This window comes from Phytophthora parasitica, assembly GCF_000247585.1.
Source record: "Phytophthora parasitica INRA-310 unplaced genomic scaffold supercont2.43, whole genome shotgun sequence".
Taxonomy (NCBI): domain Eukaryota; phylum Oomycota; class Peronosporomycetes; order Peronosporales; family Peronosporaceae; genus Phytophthora; species Phytophthora nicotianae.
Genome location: NW_008649029.1, coordinates 442,160 through 457,581, shown reverse-complemented (window position 1 = coordinate 457,581; position 15,422 = coordinate 442,160). Strand labels below are relative to the sequence as shown.

General features: G+C 49.6%; 8 protein-coding genes across 8 annotated transcripts; 6 read left to right on the top strand and 2 right to left on the bottom strand.

The window, feature by feature from the left end:
* Positions 1 to 13: 13 nt before the first annotated feature.
* On the top strand, positions 14 to 2,913 carry PPTG_14544 (hypothetical protein; the record flags this gene model as incomplete). Its single annotated transcript, XM_008911901.1, has 4 exons — positions 14 to 133; positions 201 to 1,807; positions 1,876 to 2,656; positions 2,728 to 2,913. 4 exons carry the CDS (start codon positions 14 to 16, stop codon positions 2,911 to 2,913), a joined length of 2,694 nt encoding a protein of 897 aa, XP_008910149.1.
* A 238-nt stretch (positions 2,914 to 3,151) lies between these two features.
* Positions 3,152 to 6,777, top strand: PPTG_14543 (hypothetical protein; the record flags this gene model as incomplete). Its single annotated transcript, XM_008911900.1, has 15 exons — positions 3,152 to 3,292; positions 3,359 to 3,458; positions 3,539 to 3,828; positions 3,887 to 3,961; positions 4,024 to 4,076; positions 4,142 to 4,187; positions 4,246 to 4,413; positions 4,478 to 4,537; positions 4,604 to 4,786; positions 4,856 to 4,974; positions 5,038 to 5,278; positions 5,343 to 6,032; positions 6,094 to 6,162; positions 6,228 to 6,591; positions 6,654 to 6,777. 14 exons carry the CDS (start codon positions 3,152 to 3,154, stop codon positions 6,528 to 6,530), a joined length of 2,538 nt encoding a protein of 845 aa, XP_008910148.1. The 3' UTR covers positions 6,531 to 6,591; positions 6,654 to 6,777.
* On the bottom strand, positions 6,362 to 7,220 carry PPTG_14542 (hypothetical protein). The gene is made up of 2 exons (XM_008911899.1): positions 7,024 to 7,220; positions 6,362 to 6,956 (listed from the first exon to the last, which is right to left on the bottom strand). Exons 1-2 carry the CDS (start codon positions 7,123 to 7,125, stop codon positions 6,780 to 6,782), a joined length of 279 nt encoding a protein of 92 aa, XP_008910147.1. The 5' UTR covers positions 7,126 to 7,220; the 3' UTR covers positions 6,362 to 6,779.
* A 123-nt stretch (positions 7,221 to 7,343) lies between these two features.
* Positions 7,344 to 8,722, top strand: PPTG_14541 (hypothetical protein; the record flags this gene model as incomplete). Its single annotated transcript, XM_008911898.1, has 6 exons — positions 7,344 to 7,408; positions 7,511 to 7,741; positions 7,814 to 7,992; positions 8,074 to 8,252; positions 8,323 to 8,565; positions 8,630 to 8,722. 6 exons carry the CDS (start codon positions 7,344 to 7,346, stop codon positions 8,720 to 8,722), a joined length of 990 nt encoding a protein of 329 aa, XP_008910146.1.
* Positions 8,723 to 8,887: 165 nt separating this feature from the next.
* PPTG_14540 (hypothetical protein) lies at positions 8,888 to 10,300 on the top strand (the record flags this gene model as incomplete). The annotated part of the gene is made up of 6 exons (XM_008911897.1): positions 8,888 to 9,109; positions 9,186 to 9,230; positions 9,301 to 9,422; positions 9,487 to 9,565; positions 9,644 to 9,717; positions 9,787 to 10,300. 6 exons carry the CDS (start codon positions 8,888 to 8,890, stop codon positions 10,298 to 10,300), a joined length of 1,056 nt encoding a protein of 351 aa, XP_008910145.1.
* A 140-nt stretch (positions 10,301 to 10,440) lies between these two features.
* Positions 10,441 to 11,391, bottom strand: PPTG_14539 (hypothetical protein; the record flags this gene model as incomplete). The annotated part of the gene is made up of 1 exon (XM_008911896.1): positions 10,441 to 11,391. One exon carries the CDS (start codon positions 11,389 to 11,391, stop codon positions 10,441 to 10,443), a length of 951 nt encoding a protein of 316 aa, XP_008910144.1.
* Positions 11,392 to 12,634: 1,243 nt separating this feature from the next.
* On the top strand, positions 12,635 to 13,206 carry PPTG_14538 (hypothetical protein; the record flags this gene model as incomplete). Its single annotated transcript, XM_008911895.1, has 2 exons — positions 12,635 to 12,707; positions 12,767 to 13,206. The coding sequence occupies 2 exons, from the start codon at positions 12,635 to 12,637 to the stop codon at positions 13,204 to 13,206; spliced, it is 513 nt and encodes a 170-aa protein (XP_008910143.1).
* Positions 13,207 to 13,869: 663 nt separating this feature from the next.
* On the top strand, positions 13,870 to 14,067 carry PPTG_23588 (hypothetical protein; the record flags this gene model as incomplete). The annotated part of the gene is made up of 1 exon (XM_008911894.1): positions 13,870 to 14,067. The coding sequence occupies one exon, from the start codon at positions 13,870 to 13,872 to the stop codon at positions 14,065 to 14,067; it is 198 nt and encodes a 65-aa protein (XP_008910142.1).
* Between the last annotated feature and the right edge of the window lie 1,355 nt (positions 14,068 to 15,422).

Here is a 15,422-nt window from a genome sequence, read left to right as displayed (position 1 = left end):
CGGTAGAAGCAGCATGAAGGAGACTGCGCAGATCCCCGTGCCGGCCAAGGACCCTGCGGCCAAAGACGACAAGACACCAGATGCCGCCAAGACCGCCAACCCGACAGAAGACGGGCCGACCGAAGAGGAGCTCGTACGTATTGGCGCAAACAAGATCCGTATCTTGACTTGTCATTAATTCTACCTTTTCATTTATCTAGTCGGAGGAGGACCGCAAGCTGAAGGAAGACCTAGAGACGGCTGTGGCCCGCGTATGCGGCCCACAAGAAGAGATTGGCGTCAAGCAGCTGGCGTTGGAGCTGCTACGTCGCGAGATCCGCACGGCCACATCGTCTATGACGTCGGTACCCAAGCCTTTGAAGTTCCTGCGACCATCCTACGACGACCTCAAGACGGCCTACGCGACGTTCCAGGCTGGCGAGACCAAGAAGCTCATGGCCGACGTGCTGGCCGTGCTGGCCATGACGATGGCCAAGGAAGGTTCGCGCGAGAGCCTCAAGTTTAAATTACTGGGCAACAGCACGGATCTCGGCTCATGGGGCCACGAATTCGTGCGCTCACTGGCCGGGGAAGTCGGCGAGGAGTACAACGCCCGCATCACGGCCGAGAACGCCGTGGACCCGGACGTGCGCGACTTGCTGGAGATCGTGGACGCCATCGTGCCGTTCCACATGCAGCACAACGCAGAGCCTGAGGCCATTGACATCCTCATTGAAGTACAGCAGCTGGCCAAGTTGCTAAAGAGTCCGGATATCGACGAGAAGAACTACCAGCGAGTGTGTCTGTACCTTTTGGCTTGCGCTGATTTCATGTCGGACGCCGAGGACCTTGTCAACTTGTTGAACACAGCGTACTCGCTGTTCCTGCGTCTCGAGCAGTACCCAGATGCTCTCCGTGTGGCGCTACGTGTCGGTAACGACGACTTTGTGACGGAAGTGTTCCAGAAGTGCAAGGACGACGTTGTGCGCAGTCAAATGGGCTACATTTTGGGCCGTCAGCGCTGCTTCTACGAGGACGAGAGCGAGGCATCGGCCAACGAGATTATCGGCAATTCCGACTTGAGCGACAAGTTCCTCGCGCTGGCCCGTGATCTCGATGTGATGGAGGCCAAGACGCCAGAGGATATTTACAAGTCCCACTTGTCAGAGACGGCCAGCGTGGGCCGTGGCCGCGACTCTGGCTCGCAGCCTGCAGACTCGGCGCGTGCTAACTTGGCCTCGACTTTTGTGAACGCTCTGGTGAATGCTGGTTATGGGACTGATAAACTCATGACTCCGGAGGGCAACACGTGGCTGTACAAGAACAAGAAACACGGTATGATGAGTGCTGCTGCGTCATTGGGTATGATTATGCTGTGGAACGTCGAAGAGGGTATCACGCAGATTGATAAGTACCTCTACTCGGGTGATGAGTACGTTAAGGCCGGTGCTATCCTCGGTGTTGGCGTGGTTAGCGCTGGTATTCGCAACGACTGCGACCCTGCGCTTGCTCTGCTGTCGGAACACATTGACTCGGGCAACTGCTCGATCCGCTGCGCTTCCTGCTTGGGTCTGGGCATTGCGTACGCCGGTTCGGCTCGTGAAGATGTGTCGGAGTTGTTGATTCCTGTGGTTTCGCATGCTGATGAGAATGCTGACATTCAGGAGGTTTCATATGCTGCTCTGGCACTTGGAATGGTGGAGGTGGGCACTTGTGATGAAGAAGCGGGAAGTGTGCTTATGCAGAGATTGATGGAGAGCTCAGATGCGGAGTTGGACTCATCCTGCGCTCGCTTCCTGGCTCTCGGTCTGGGTCTACTGTATCTTGGGTACGTGATATGCTATCAGCGAGTAGGAATTGCGTATCTAATGAGAGTTTATGTTGTTGAATTATTAGCCGTCAGGAGCGTGTGGAGGCTATGCTGGAAGCGGCTAAGACTATTGAGCACAAGATGTCTAAGTACCTGGCTATTACGTTGGAGACGTGCGCGTACGCTGGCTCCGGTAACGTGCTGAAGGTGCAACAGCTTCTGCGTACCTGCGCCGAACACATTGAAGACCCTATTGAGGCTCAGCACCAGAGTGTCGCTGTGCTTGGTATCGCTCTGATCACGATGGGAGAAAACATCGGCAGTGAAATGGCCATGCGCTCATTCGATCACTTGCTGCAGTACGGAGAAGTGGCAGTGAGACGCGCTGTGCCTCTAGCGTTCGCTCTGCTGAGCGTGTCTAACCCAGAATACGCGCTGATTGACACGCTGTCGCGCCTTACACACGACGTGGACTCGGGCGTCGCGCAGAACGCCATTCTCGCGCTTGGTCTCGTTGCTGCTGGCACGAACAACTCGCGAGTGGCTGGTCTGCTGCGTCAGCTGTCGGAATTCTACAGTCGCGAGGCCAACCACCTCTTTGTCGTTCGTATCGCACAAGGTTTACTGCACATGGGCAAGGGTTTGATGACTCTGCACCCGTTCCACTCAGACCGACTGATCATGTCTCGTGTGGCTGTGAGCGGCCTGCTGACGATCCTGCACGCGTCGCTAGATATGGAGCACACGATCCTGGATACTTCTCACTACATTCTTTACTGCATCGCCACAGCAATGCAGCCCCGTATGCTGATCACGCTGGATGAGGAGCTGAACCCGCTTCCCGTTTCCGTCCGAGTCGGCCAGGCGGTACGTTCTTGTATAGAGATATGCTTGCTGTGCTGTTTGCACTTACGTTGGTTTGTTGTGCTGTTGTATAGGTTGAGATTGTGGGCCAAGCTGGTCGGCCAAAGTCTATCACAGGATTCCAGACGCACACGACACCTGTGCTGCTGAACGTCAAGGACCGTGCAGAGCTGGCGACTGAAGAGTACATCCCGCTCACGAACGTGCTAGAAGGCGTTGTTATCCTCCGAAAGAACCCGGACTACGAGCCGGAGACTTAAACAAGGAGTTAAAGAGGAGACAGGAATGACCTGCCAAACGAAAGGGGAGAACGCTGGTCTATCGTGCCTCCTCTGGCTAGCGATAAACCATGCCAACACACAAAATACCTTTAATGCGCTTCTATTGTCTACTTTGTGCTGCTTATCACTAGGTGCGAACCGCTTTGACTGTTTCGTATTGTGCCTCTTCAGGGTAAGCTGATCTAAAGCGTCTGTGCTATAATTCTAGAAGGGAATTATGGACACGGCGTACCTGTCTGGGTCTACGTCGAGTATGGCGGGAGGAGGATCAACTGTCCCCAGGCGCAGCGATGGCAACGTGTCGCTTGGATTGTTCAGCAAAATCGCTGCAGCCCGCAAGGAAAACCTCTCGAGTTTCGTACGTTATGCCAGTCGTGGCATCATCATTGTTGGTTTGCTTGCGATTGATATTTTTTTCTTACAGAGTAAGGCTATCAGCGGGGACTTGGGGCCACCAGGACGGAGTTTTGAAAAGAAATCGATGACAGGGACAAGTAATTTTCCAGAACTCAACGATGCTAGTGGTGAGTTTACTACTGGTTTTGGAAACGAAGAAGTGATCTTATAGAATTATTTTATTTTACTTGCATTCGGCGGAATGTAGCACGCAGTCCAGCTCTACGGACGTCGGGAATGGGCGAACGCAAAGCAAGTTCGCGCTACTCTCAAAATGTATGGACAAAGCAAAATATACCGGACGAGCCATCACGAGCAGTAGGCTTCCAAGCTCCTGTCAACAGCTCAATTTTCAGTGCACCAGGGGCAAATCGAGCGGTTTCTGCTCAAGCACCGTACTCCATACCTGTAGGAATAGTGTCACCAACAAGTCGGAGGCGGCATGTCTTGCCTCCACATCAGCAGCTTTATCATCAACGTCGATCCACAGCTAACTCGGTGAGGATGTCAATGGTTGCCACACTCGGAACATTTACTCATCAATTATGGGATTCAGCCTACAGAACTGCTAAGAAATGATCGAGAGGTGCTTATCAAGGAGGCGCCAACAAGACCTGCCACTGCTAGTGAAGTACGTGGCGTTGTTTTTACTTTGTGACTAACACGGCTAACTTGCACAACTGAAATTGTCAGATCCTAGACACTCGGTATCCAGGATATCAGGGCAACGTACGTGGCTACGTCAGGTAAGAAAGAATGTTGTTCATAAATGCAACGAATACTGCATCGGATCCCACCTTTTTCGCTCTAGGAGGTCACCAGAAGTGCTATCGACCTCAGTAGATTCATCGAGTACTGTAAGTGAGCGTGTCTTGATCGATTTACAGGTATTAACTATTCGGGCATGAACGACAGACGCATGGTTGGCATCGCCACGGAGAACTGTCGCATTCGTTTCAAGCTGGGACGGCAGAACTCCATACTAGCAATGATCGTTATAGGACCCGGACAGATTCAATGGTAGCTAATGACATGAAGTATTCTGGAGCTGGAGAGCAACGAGTAAGTACTCCTAACCAAGAGGTACGAAAACAACGAGGATCATTACAGAATAGGAAGGTATGGCCGCTGACCTGACGAAGGATAGGTGCACTTTGCAGTGACTGCCGAGATCCCAGGAGTGCCGATCGTCTATCGGAATCAAAAGGTAGGCACGTCTAGTGCTCTCATTGAGTAGTGTTCATAAGAATATTTAAACTCTATCGTGCATCAGACAAAAGCAACGAACCCCGAGCGCTTAAATCTCGACCGTCGTAACCTGCCAGTGATTCCTCTTCTCGAAGGCGAGCAAACATTACGCCTTCTCAACCTTCAAAACAATGTCATCCGGAGGATAGAAAACCTATTGGGATTACCAAATCTTATATTTCTTGACCTATACAATAACCGCATCGAGGTAACATACACGTTCGTAGTTGCAATTTATGTGGTGACTAATCCACTTGATGAATTATTTATTCCGCAGAAACTCGAGAATTTACACTTAGTGCCGAACCTACGAGTGCTCATGATGGGAAAAAATCGCCTTCGGACCATTGAGAATCTAGAGTGCTTGCAGAAGCTGGACGTACTGGATTTACACAGGTACGCCAGTATCAGCCTAATCGTAATCAAAGAACTGCTTTGACGATAATATTGTTTGTGAAGCAACGAAATTGAGCAGATGCAGAATCTGAATGAACTCAAAGAGCTGCGAGTTCTAAACCTGGGTGGGAACATGATTTCCACAGTAGAAAACATCGACAAATTGATGCTCCTCACCGAGCTAAATCTTCGACGGAATCGAATCAATCGCATTGGAACAATTGGCAACCTGCCTTCGCTATTAAGACTTTTCCTATCAAACAACAAGATCGAGACACTCGAAGCGATAGAACCGCTTTTCCAGGTTTGTAGGAAGCGTTCTACAGCCGTTAGGTGAAACAACTAACGAATAATGTTGTGATATTTAGGTTTCGTCCATCAGCGAGTTGCGTCTGGACTCGAATGGAGTCTGCGCGCCCAACCAGATGGAGTATCGTGTGCGCATGATACGTAGCTTTCCGTCATTGAAGCATTTGGATTTAAAGCCTTTAAGTGATGCCGATAAAAAAGAAGCTCTGCTACATGCCAATTCCCCAAGCAAATGCGTTGATACAGCAGAAGCAGCTGCAAGAACGCAAGCGATTTCATACGTCAAGGCGTATTGGGAGCGACGTACTGAACTCGTGCATTCTCCGTTGGGTAGCAAAGACTCACGAGATCTGTCGTATCTCTCTTCTTGGGGAATCCCTACGAAAGATAAACTGGTTTCCCATACCGGGTATGAAGAGCGAGAGACCACGCCCATAACTCGCGAGGAATTGACGGTTTACAGCGACAGTACGGGCTTTTCTGAGATTGAGGTGTACAGTGACTATCGCGTTCTTGCCATTTATGGAGAGGCATTTGATGCACTCGAGCAGACGAAAGCTCACTCATTATTGACCACGATTTCGTTTCGATATGTGGGTATTAGCAAGATCGTGAATGCTGTCAGTAGCGCTACAAACGCCAATTTGAAGCTTTTCACACGTTTGAGAAGAATTATCTTCGCAAATAACGATCTCCAGTCATTTGATGAGCTGCTGTGGCTGAATACTGTGGGCTCGAAAGCTGAAGAGGTTGGTACTCATGGTAGCTATAGGAGTTGCCTACTTCGAGCACTAATTGTTTGGCTTTTAGATATTTATTTCCCAGAATCCTGTCTGTGCCAAGACTCTTCTCAAGCGATTCGTCGGTGCTCGAATCAGTGTACGCTCTAATACATTGCAAACCCATCGTCAAGCACAGGCTTACCATTTCATGTGTGGTTATAGAACGTCTTGCGGTTCAACGGTGAAGAGATCAACTCAGTAGACCGACAGATTGGCAAGCAACTTTTTCCAAAGCCCAGCGTTTCTCGTTTGCGATCAGGAGAAGCTCCAGAGCTCAACATTTTGTTACCTTCAAAGGCACGTGTAAAAGAGGTCAAGGACACGAAGCCGTCGCGTTCATCGCCAGCTCTGCACAATGCTGCCACATCCTCTGTAGTCAGTGAGATATTCAACGCAGCATCCGACATCGAGAAGAAGACCGCGGTACGTCATCTTCTCGTCTTCCGTCATTACCACATTACTTAGCGTTCTACCAATGCAGGCCCTTGATCAAGCGTGGAAGGACATGCTCTTGTCCATCGTCAAGGTGCGTGGTCTCCTCCATCAAAGCTCCTCACAACCTGCTCTAACAACTGCTGTTGCATTCAGGAAACCCTACAAGACATCGAGCGTCGCGACAGCTTCATGTCTGGTTGTCTCGAAAATCTGTAGCTCAGTTCCAGCATCAGTTTTGAAGCTAATAAAAAAATGGAAACAGTTCTTGAAACCGGTCATCTATTCCTCCGTGTCCATCTTCTCGGCCTTGTCAGCCTTCTTGCTCTTCTTCTTCTTGTCCTCGTTGTCCACGTCCATCTCGCCACGAGCCTCCTTCTCCATCTGACGGATACGCATCCGTCGAAGCACCTTACTCGAGACCTTCTTCACCACCGTTTTGCTCTCCTTTTGAGCTTTCTGTAGTCGACAACAACGCACTGTTAGCCCTGATCTGGCTTCATATGATGCAGACCATGGGATATACCCGCTCGCGCTTCTTCATGAGTTTCTCCTTGCGCAATCGCTCTTTTTCCACCTCCAGCTCATACTGGGCCTTGATCTTGTTACGGTTATTCTTCCTGGACATGATTGGGCTCTTAGCTCGCTCTATAAACCTTCCCTGCGGTGTTGATGCTAGTGATCAGTGCTGATGCTAATCGACTGTGCCGCTTGAGACCACCGACTATTGCACCACATCACATGTACACATATTCCCGCATTTTCCGCCAATCAAGTATCGTATCTCATTAGACTCAGGTTTAGTGAGTGGATCCACTGGAAGCATTTCAATTGTGGCGGAGAAGCATGAAGGGCCGACGCCAGCGCGCTCAGGCGCGTTCGCTCTACAACCTGCTACCCGCAAATATCCGGTAAGTATACCCACTCAAAGGAAGACAATTTGCAGTGAAGTTTGCGTCTCTAGCGTTGCTGTTGTATCAGTATTGACGAGTGGACTAACGGTGGACATCCAGGCGGACGCTGGAAGGTGTGTCACTCGGTATCTCCATTGGCGTCGCAGGGACCTTGATACTGCTGGGGATTGACGAAGAGATCGGGAAGCCAAGTCGACGCGTTCCAATCCCGACCGATCGCAAGCCGCTGGAGCCCAAAACGCTGCCCAAACACGAAGCCCTACGCTACGGAACGCCCTCGGACTCGAATATTCATGTGCGCTCGGGATACGTCGTATCCTATGACTACCGGTCAGTGCACAAAAAGTAGCGAGGTGAGTGGTGGGTAAGCTAACGGGTTTATTGTTTATTTTGCTGTGTCAGCACACGCAATGCGTCGTGGGTGATGGAATACTTGACGAAAGATTCGCTGCGTATTGAGCAAGAGACGGATCGAGCGAACTCCAAGTTTACCGTCGATAAAGATGTTCCGGAGCAGTTCAGAGTGCATCCGAATCGGTACCTTAAGAGCGGTTATGACAAGGGCCATCTCGCACCAGCTCGTACGTTCTTGGCTTGGTTCTATCTTCTATTCCATCAAGTGAGATTTAGATCCATGTTGTCTCTGTATTTGTTGAATTCAGGTAATATGAGCCACTCCCAGGGAGCTATGGACGAGAGCTTTCTGATGACCAACATGTCGCCGCAGGTCGGTGTAGGCTTTAATCGAGGCTATTGGTCACGTCTTGAGGGATTCGTGCGGCATCTGGCTGGCCAATACGACGCTGTCTATGTCATTACTGGACCGCTATTTCTTCCTAAGGTAGGTAAACTCTCTGATGTTGACGTTTAAAGAGATTTTTTTGCTAATGCACTGCTATTTGGACGACCAGAAAAACAGGAAAACCGGAGAGTACGAGGTGTCGTACCCTGTGATAGGCACCCCACCGGATGCCATCTCTGTTCCTACGCATTTCTTCAAAGTAGTACTAGGAGAAAAGCGAGGAGGAAAAGGTTTTGCTACGGCTGGGTTTATCTTGCCAAACAGAGCCATCCCGGAGAATAAGAATCTGCGCGACTTTCAGGCGCCACTACACATCATAGAAAAGCAGGCTGGACTGCTTTTCTTCGACAAGGTTGTTGTCGGATTTTATTACCTTCTTGCTTATGCTTGCTAACGATTGCTGGTGATGTGTACAGCTGGATGGTGTTGAGAAGGTAGACCTGTGTAGCGAAACCAAGTGCGCACTCGCTGCCGCTTACCGCAGAGCTTCGTCGTCCGAACCGAAGTGAGATAGAAAATGGACTTGCTGTAAGTAAGGTATTCACTAGAGAATCCTTCAGAGCTCTTCAAAGCATGCGTAATATTCACCAATCATTTCATTTCTAAATATTTTCAACGAATCAAAACAACGAAGCGCTATTCGTTATGGGGTTTCTAGGCATTGAAGTGTCGGCATGAGTCTCAACGAGCATGATGCCGCGGCGTCGGGTCTCATGGGTGTGGAGGAGACGCCACCTCCTGCGCCGCTGGTGAGGGCGTTGGGTCCTCAGCAGGCTGAGGTTGTGATTAAGCGCAATCAGTCCAAGTACGACTTCGTCAAGGTGCGCGTGTGGGTCGAAGATCACGTCTACGTGTTGTCCCGCTACCTGCTGTGTCGCGCGCTGGTCAGCGCCAAGGTTAGTAACTTAATGGTCTTATTAATGGCTAAGCAGCCTGTGGTAACTTAAGAGGATAATGTGGTTGGCGTTCTAGATTAATTCGAGGGACGCAGTGCAGATTTCGCTGGATCTGAAGAGGGTGAGGACTTCGGTTAACAGGTCTAACGGGAGAAGAAGTTACTGATGAAATTTGTGATTTTGTGCTGAAGACGCTGGTGGATCTAAATTTCACGGACATTGTACAGGAGCAGTTCGAGGACTTCCTGTACAAGACGATGCTTGTATTCGGATATGGGGAACCTCAGATCTCGTGCTACAGGATGATGTCCAGGTTGGTAGAATGGGAATGGCTTGCGCTTAGTTTAGTTATGAACTGATGAATTTTGTGTGTCTAGTTTCCATCGCAACCGTGTTCCTCTGCTGATCATGCTGGCAGGTACAGCTTGCATCGGGAAATCTACACTTGCCACAAAAGTACGTTTTTTATTATTTGAAAACAAGCGAAGGTGCTAATTTTTGGAGTTTCATTTTTTTTGATAAAAATGTTTGTAGTTGGCCGACCGACTCAATCTTTCGAGTGTACTGCAGACTGATCTCATCTTCGAGCTCATGTGCAACTTCTCAGGGTACGTCAATCATTAGATGAAGAACTTACCCGACACTGCGTTTACTAACGCACACCATTATACTTCCAGGCAAGAAAAAACGTCTTATATTATGACGAAGTTTCAGTCGACGGACGATCTTATCGCTGAATATCAGAAGGAGTGTGAAGTGGTCCGCAAGGGGGTTAAATCCGACATCGACAAGTGTCTGAAGGACGGCAAGTCACTCATAATTGAAGGTTTCCACATCGATCCCCGCCTGTACCAGAAAACCATTGGCGCGCCTGAAAAAGACAGCAACGCAAGTTGCTCTGGAATTGTAGTACCTTTCCTGCTAACTCTGGACGAAGAGGATCACCACAACTTTATGACGAACTCTCCTGATCCACGATACCGTGGTGACAAGAACGAAGTTGGCTTCCGCAACTTGCAGGATGTGCAGAACTATTTGGTTTCTCACAACCAGGAGAAGGACATGCTTCCATTCACTGAAATTCGCATCAACCTTCACTCGTTCCACGACACATTGGACTACCTACACGATGTAGTGCTCAAGCGTATTGAGGAGGTGTTCGTAAGTAATAAGGCAGCGGGAGCTAAGTAGATGTGAAGATCATTTCTAAAGAATCGAAATTTCATGAGAGCACACAAACAATGCCAATGAATCTCAAAACTCATATAAGTACTACCTTATTGCAGTACTTCACGGATACTTAAAACAAATGGCGCTGCTTTTTTTTTGAGTTACTCGTGGGGCCAGAATCCATTCACTAGAAAGAGGCCACAAAGAACTCCTCCCTCCGTTAGGCCGGCAACAAGTCCCTTGTATTTGCCGATAAAACTCACATCTCGACGTGAACGACGTCGAGGACGTCGAACAAAACGTACAAATCGGAGATTTCTTTCCAGCGCACCTTTTAAAGGTCGATACAGTTTTAAGCAGTTCGCACGAATGCATTTGGTTTCATTGGTTGTCAAGTCTGCGTTCTTCTTGAGTTCTTGTCTCGTGCCGGAGTCTGCCAGACTGTCACAATACTCACAAGACGAGCCCTTTATTCCACTCCAATGTTCCTCTAAGAAATCGACAAAATACGGCTTCGGGCTCAACTTAAACTTATAAAAGAACCTCGAACCAGCCCCCGGACTAATGCCATTCATCGCACGAGTAACTGCAGCCTTGGAAGACAATTTCCGAATCTCTTTAGTTACTAAAGGGCACACCATCGGTTCAAACGTGGCATCTTGACTTCTCCTCGCTGCTTCGAACGGCTGCATCAGTTTCTTGGTTAGCAGAAGTGCGTCCAAAAAGCGTTTTGGTCCTCCTGGAAGCTGAAGAATGGGTAACGTTTTGTCAACTGTGAACGGTGCCATTCCTTTGCACTTGTCCTCAGTATTGTGGGTGAAATCTAGACGCCGCATCCAATCGCACTCACAATGTCGACCCAAGTGCGTCTTATACTCCACTGCGAAGTTCTGCACCGCCTTCAGCGACACCGAGTCGATGGAATCCCGCGAAAATACGCCAGGACAGGCTCGAAGTGTGTTGGAGGCGCTCTGTGCATCAAGATAATCCCACACTGATGCAGAGCCCAAGTCCAAGATGTAGCATAAACGACTCCCTGCAGAAGGAGCAACAATCAACTGTTTTTGCTTCTTCGTCTTGGCGATCCGAGGTGGCCCTCGTCGTGGGGGCATGGCGACGCTTTAGATGTCGATTAGATCGCTAATAGTGGGTCGCTAACATGCATTTAGAAATTTGTATGCTAGATTGTCAACCAGCGTGAAGCTTCTGGGAAAATTGAAGTGTTGTTAAACTGTAAAACGATTGATAAGAAGCCGAAGTGTATGGTCCTGAAATTTCCTCCTAGGAAAAGTTAGGTTATTGCAAGTAGTTGCATTCGACATGTACGTCATCCATTGTAACGTTTTAGGAGGAAGCTTGGTAGCTCTTGGGTAAAATGAAAAGTGACATTGTTAATTAGAGTCTAGAGGATATCTCGATCGAGTCTGCCGGCTTCAGTTGTCAAATCCAAAATTATTTAGCTCCCACTCCGCCTTCAGTTGGTCAGTATTGCGCGAGGCAGAAACCAGTTGGGGCCGAGACGATGTCTGCAGCATGGATGCAATCTACAACAATATACAGTGCTTTGTGTGAGCAGGTGATGAGCTCATGAAAGGTGCGAAAAGCATTACGCGTGGATCATTCAGTAAAATTTTGTAAACGCCTAAAAGTCTTGCCTGGGGGAACGGGGAAACGAGAGAGCATGTCGGATGCAAAAATGTTGTTGCTCGCTCAAAATGAGATAGGTCAGATCGTTGGCGGCGCTTGAGTCGCTCGGAAAATCACGATGAAACGCGGGAGTTACTACAGCACATGAAGAGCACGTTTTCAGAGGAAGGATCGCAATACATTATCAGTGATAATGCCAACGCAATTCGCAACGTAGTGTCGAGTGTATTCGGAAAAGCGGTCGGGGTTCGACAGGATCCATTCCACGTAATTCAACGGTTCACTGACGAAATTAAGGACAGGACAGCAAAAAAGATACTATCTAAGCAGCTTCATGACGCGATTTTTGCAGTTGATGGGGCGTTACGCCAGCCATCGGTGATGTGGGGTCGATTTCGAAGTGCTGCCGAGTCCGTGTCTAGATGCGATATCAGCTGCAGCGAATCGGAATGGCAACGTAGCGTCAACAGCAATCTGAAGCAGATCGAACGTGGAGGTATATACGTTCACGATAACGTCTTCAAAGAGGGTGGTGGCAAAGACGTTCGCGTGGTGTCTACTAGTCAGCTTGAAGGGTTCACTCGGCCCATAAGAAGATGCTCGCTCGGTCTGTTCCGGTCGATGTTGGCTTACGGATTCTCGACATTTTTAAATTGCAGCATAGCCTGAAAGTCGAATCTAACTATGGTCAACATCCGTCAATGCGCCATGCCGACATTCTCACGCTCGCACAGACGGCAACTTTGTGCCGTGGAGTTATTGCGGAGTCACCGCAGCTGGAGTTCGTCACCCAGCTAGTTTCAACACCTCTTCCTCAGCCAGCGTACTGACCTTCTACAGTCCTTGATTATTCATTCGAGAACTGGCGTCAGATATTCCAGACAGCAAGCGTTGACGCGCTCGCTCTGGAGGCGAATCTTCAGCGCAGTCGACAGCACAACGACAGCATTAAGGAGCTTCTCATGAAGCAGATAGTCTTCACTGAAACTGGCAAACTCTCCAAAGCGGATTTCTTTAACTCACTGTGCCTCGCTGAGCTCGACTATACAGCTGCTGCAGGTTTTTCTTCGGAAGAGTATGCACTATTTCGTCAGGTGCATATGGAGCAGAAACGGGCTGGACGGAGCTGGTCAGAATGCTCGCTTGTTACTACGATGTTATATAACATGACAGTCTTGTCCAACGGCAATCAGCTCTTGAAACTGAGACGCATCAGCTTTGCCACGCTAGCTGCAAAGATTAACTGCTTGGCCACGAAGACCCCAACCAGCGACGAATGAACTAAACCCATTAAGACTATTCAGATTTTCGTGTCCGAATCCATGTGCCGAAACAACGCCACGAGAGCTGGAGCTACTCTCCCAGTTGTTCTCTGCGCTTCGTCAGCTTAACGGGATTCGCAAAAGGAGACAAGTATTCGTGATGGTGTATGACTTTGCAACCTGCATCTGTGCCGGTATCCACCCTAAGACTCCAGCAGCGTTGATTACGAAATGGAACAACATGAAGCAGCAGTCGAATGCAGCAAAATTAAAGATAAAACTCAAATTGTCGCCTGGAATAATGGCTACGCTCCGCACCACTACACACTAGTCCAATGCAAATATTACGCAATATCTAACTGCCGCAGCATGGTGTTTAGCACAGACAACACTGCCAACAAGACAGACAAGTTCATTGATAATAGTACGGAGACGACCCGAACATCAGCACAAAGTCCTTCCGCTGTACCCCTGAACTCATTGGAGATACCATCGCCACCGGTGACAGATCCACCAGCCACGCACAGCAGTCTCGCGCCGGGTTTGCCACGATCTACCAGCTTCCAATCTCCATTTCAAAGCACGAAGTAGCAGCAGTCTCAACGCAGCAACACAATCGGCCGTGCCCTGCAGATAGCGGCCTCAACACGACCGAGTGCTTCGCAATAACGTCCGACCACAATGACTCACGACCATTTCCACAAGTTCCGCGAGCTGGCTAAGTCAATACCAAATTCGAACGCCACATGGGAGCGTATCTGTGCAGTGTGCAAGTCGTATTACCCCAACCTGCCCTTATCCACAAACGCTCTTCGGTGCCGACTGAAGGAAAAGAAGGTGGCTCTAAAGGTGGCAGCAAGCACCCCACACAAAGCATAAAGCCACAGAAGCGTAGCAGGGAGACGTCCTGCAGTAGCTGCCGGCAGCGCAAGAAGAGATGCGGCGATCTCACTGTCAATCCGCACTGTACACGACCACAGAGCGGCAGCAGAGCGCAACACGTTAGCTTAGACCATTTTCTATTAGATAAGTAGGTCAATAGTACCTTGATACGCTTGTCTGACTTGCCCTACTGTCGAAGTGTCCGCCGTTGCAGCGAGTTGGCCAGTGGCGCTTTACCACGGGGCCTGTGAGCTCGTACAGTACACCATTTCCCGGCCAAATTGCCAAAGTTACCAAGCAAGGTGCAAAGGATAAGAGACAGGGATACTTCAAGTGAACACAAAAACGGATTTTTCAACTTTTGCAAAACGGATGGGTACACATTCCAAGCAAAATGCAAACTCGAAGTCACGCGCCCAGCTCTAAGTCAAAGCCCCTCTCCGCAGCGAAAACGTGGCTCAGGCAGTGCCTCTCGTAGCGCCAGATGAGTCGGCGCGTAATGACACTTTTGCACGCTTCCACCGCTTCTTTCATCAGCGCAAATCTGTGCGCCGTAAAGGAGTCATACTCCCCACTCACCAGAAACTCCTGCTTTCGTTCTGCCATGAAGCGCCGCATCTTGGCCTTCAAGGAGTTCCAACACCCCTCAATGGGGTTCAGCATCGGGCTGTAGGGCCCCAGACGCAGAATCTTGAGCTTGTTCAGGTTCATGATCCCGTCGGCAGCCAGGTACTCTCGAGCAAGGTTCTCGACGTCGTTGTGGGACGGTGCGTTGTCCGTGACAATCACAACCTTGGCCGGTTGAAGTTCCGCGTATTCCTCGGAGCGAAGAGCAGCGATGAAGAGGTCCGCCATGAATCTTGCATTCTCGGCCTTCTTCACGGACCCTTCGTGGGTTTGCAGCAGAAGCAAACCAGAGCCACTTGACACCCCTCCTTGGATATGGAGGTTCTTGCCTTTGGAAAGCGGCAGTTGGACGACGGCACGTTCCCCAATCCGAGCCCAACCCTCATTCCGAGACAGGTACAAATTATAATTAGTTTCATCTTGAAATACAATCATGTTACCTTTCTTGATGTGCTTGTTCAGCTCCAAGACAAAGGTCTTGCGCTTCTCCTTGTTAGCGGATCAGTTCGTGGTCTCCTTCTCAATGCGTAAACGCTTCGTCGAGAACAGCATGCCCTGTAGGGCGCAATGAATGAACGTCTTGCTGACAATAACGCCCAATTCGGCTTGCAAGCGGGCAGACATTTGCTCCAGCGTCATGCGGCAGTCCTCGTCGAGAAGTCCTTCGATGTTGCTCATCACCTCCACAGTCATCTTTACAGAAGCTTGGCGCAAGCCGTCGCGCT

Excerpts from the sequence above, each read along its gene's own strand:
- PPTG_14542 (XM_008911899.1), bottom strand. The coding sequence starts at position 7,125 with ATGTCCAGGAAGAATAACCGTAACAAGATCAAGGCCCAGTATGAGCTG. Across the intron at positions 6,957-7,023 it reads TCATGAAGAAGCGCGAGCGG|AAAGCTCAAAAGGAGAGCAA; the intron begins GTATATCCCATG and ends TGTCGACTACAG.